The 1,421-nt window shown below is 58.2% G+C and overlaps 1 protein-coding gene across 1 annotated transcript; it reads right to left on the bottom strand.

The window, feature by feature from the left end:
* Window positions 1-357: 357 nt before the first annotated feature.
* On the bottom strand, window positions 358-1,386 carry LOC103583118 (olfactory receptor 10T2-like; the record flags this gene model as incomplete). Its single annotated transcript, XM_008564528.1, has 1 exon — window positions 358-1,386. A coding segment is annotated over exon 1 (1,029 nt), but the record flags the coding sequence as incomplete, so codon positions are not given.
* Between the last annotated feature and the right edge of the window lie 35 nt (window positions 1,387-1,421).

Below are 1,421 nucleotides of genomic sequence, written 5' to 3'. Positions count from 1 at the left end.
CCCACCCGAAAAAAAAAAAAAAAAGGTTGATTTTTCTCAGTGAGATAAAATAAGCGCTGCGGCAGGACTCGGTGCCAACCACTCCTCCCCGCCGGCCGAACATCACCCTCCACTGCGGGCCAACGTCGTGGCGCCCCCTGCCGGCACGTTTTGGGCACTGCAGACCACGCTGCCTCGTAGCCAAGAAAAGGCAATGGGAAAAGACACCATTCACTGAGTTGATGCCGGGTCTCAGGCGCTGGTAGTTAAGAAAGGTTATTTCATTTAAAGTACGGGAGTGGTCCCAGTATTCAAAGTGGGGAAACTGAGTCCCAGGAAGAGCGGCATGAAATGCAGATCAAGTCCTCATTGACTCACCCTGCGGCTGCGCGCCAGGGTCCTCCTCAGAGCCACCCGCACCTCCTTGTTGCGCAGAGTGTACACCACAGGGTTCAGCAGCGGCGTCACCACCGTGTAGAACACAGCCACCAGGCGGTCCTGGTCGGGGTTTCCTCCAGACTCGGGCCGCAGGTAGATGATGGAGGCGCAGCCAAAATGCACAATGACCACGGTGAGGTGGGCGGCGCAGGTGGAGAAGGCCTTGCACCTGCCGGTTGCCGACGGGATCCTCAGGATGGCGGCCACGATGAAGGCGTAGGACAGGAGGATGAGGAGGAAGGAGACCAGCACCACCAGGACGCTCAGGAAGAAGATGCCCAGCGCCGTGCGTGCGTCCTGGGCGCAGCTCTGCTTCAGCACCGGGCCGATGTCACAGAAGAAGTGCTCCACGCGCTCTCCGCGGCAGAAGGGCGACGCGAAGATCAGGCTGGTCTCAATCAAGGACACCGAGAACCCAGAGCAGAAAACCAGGGCTCCCAGGCTCAAGCCGACGGTGGGTTTCATGATCACCGAGTAGCGCAGCGGGTGGCAGATAGCCACATACCGGTCGTAGCCCATCAAGGTCAGGAGGAAGCAGTGGCTGCATCCCAGACCCAGAAAGAAGAACATCTGAGCCCGGCAGCCCGCGATGGAGATGGCCTGGCTCTCCATCAGCAGATGAGCCAGCATGTTGGGGATGGTGACCAGCGTGTAGCAGGTCTCCGACAGGGACAGCACCGCCAGGAAGCGGTACATGGGAGTATGGAGGGTCCAGTCCGCATGGATAATGGTGATGATGGTCACGTTGCCACTGAGGGTGACCAGGTAGGTGAGGAGGAACAGCGCGAAGAGTGTGGTCCTCAGGTCTGGAAGGTTGGAGAATCCCACCAGCACGAACTGCGTCACCAGCCGAGTCCCGTTTTCCCGCTGCTTCTCAGGAGCCTGAGAGGAGAGGACATTGTCCATGTCATAGAGCAACTTCTTTAGGGGGTGCTTTTCATCAGATACCAGGGGGTGGAGTGGGATCATCGTCCTTGTTTTACAAAAAAGAAAACTCAGAAATG

The sequence above is a fragment of the Galeopterus variegatus genome, unplaced genomic scaffold (genome assembly GCF_000696425.1).
Source record: "Galeopterus variegatus unplaced genomic scaffold, G_variegatus-3.0.2 Scaffold19785, whole genome shotgun sequence".
Lineage (NCBI taxonomy): Eukaryota > Metazoa > Chordata > Mammalia > Dermoptera > Cynocephalidae > Galeopterus > Galeopterus variegatus.
Note: the sequence above shows the minus strand (reverse complement) of the source record. Positions and strands in the feature narration are given on the sequence as shown.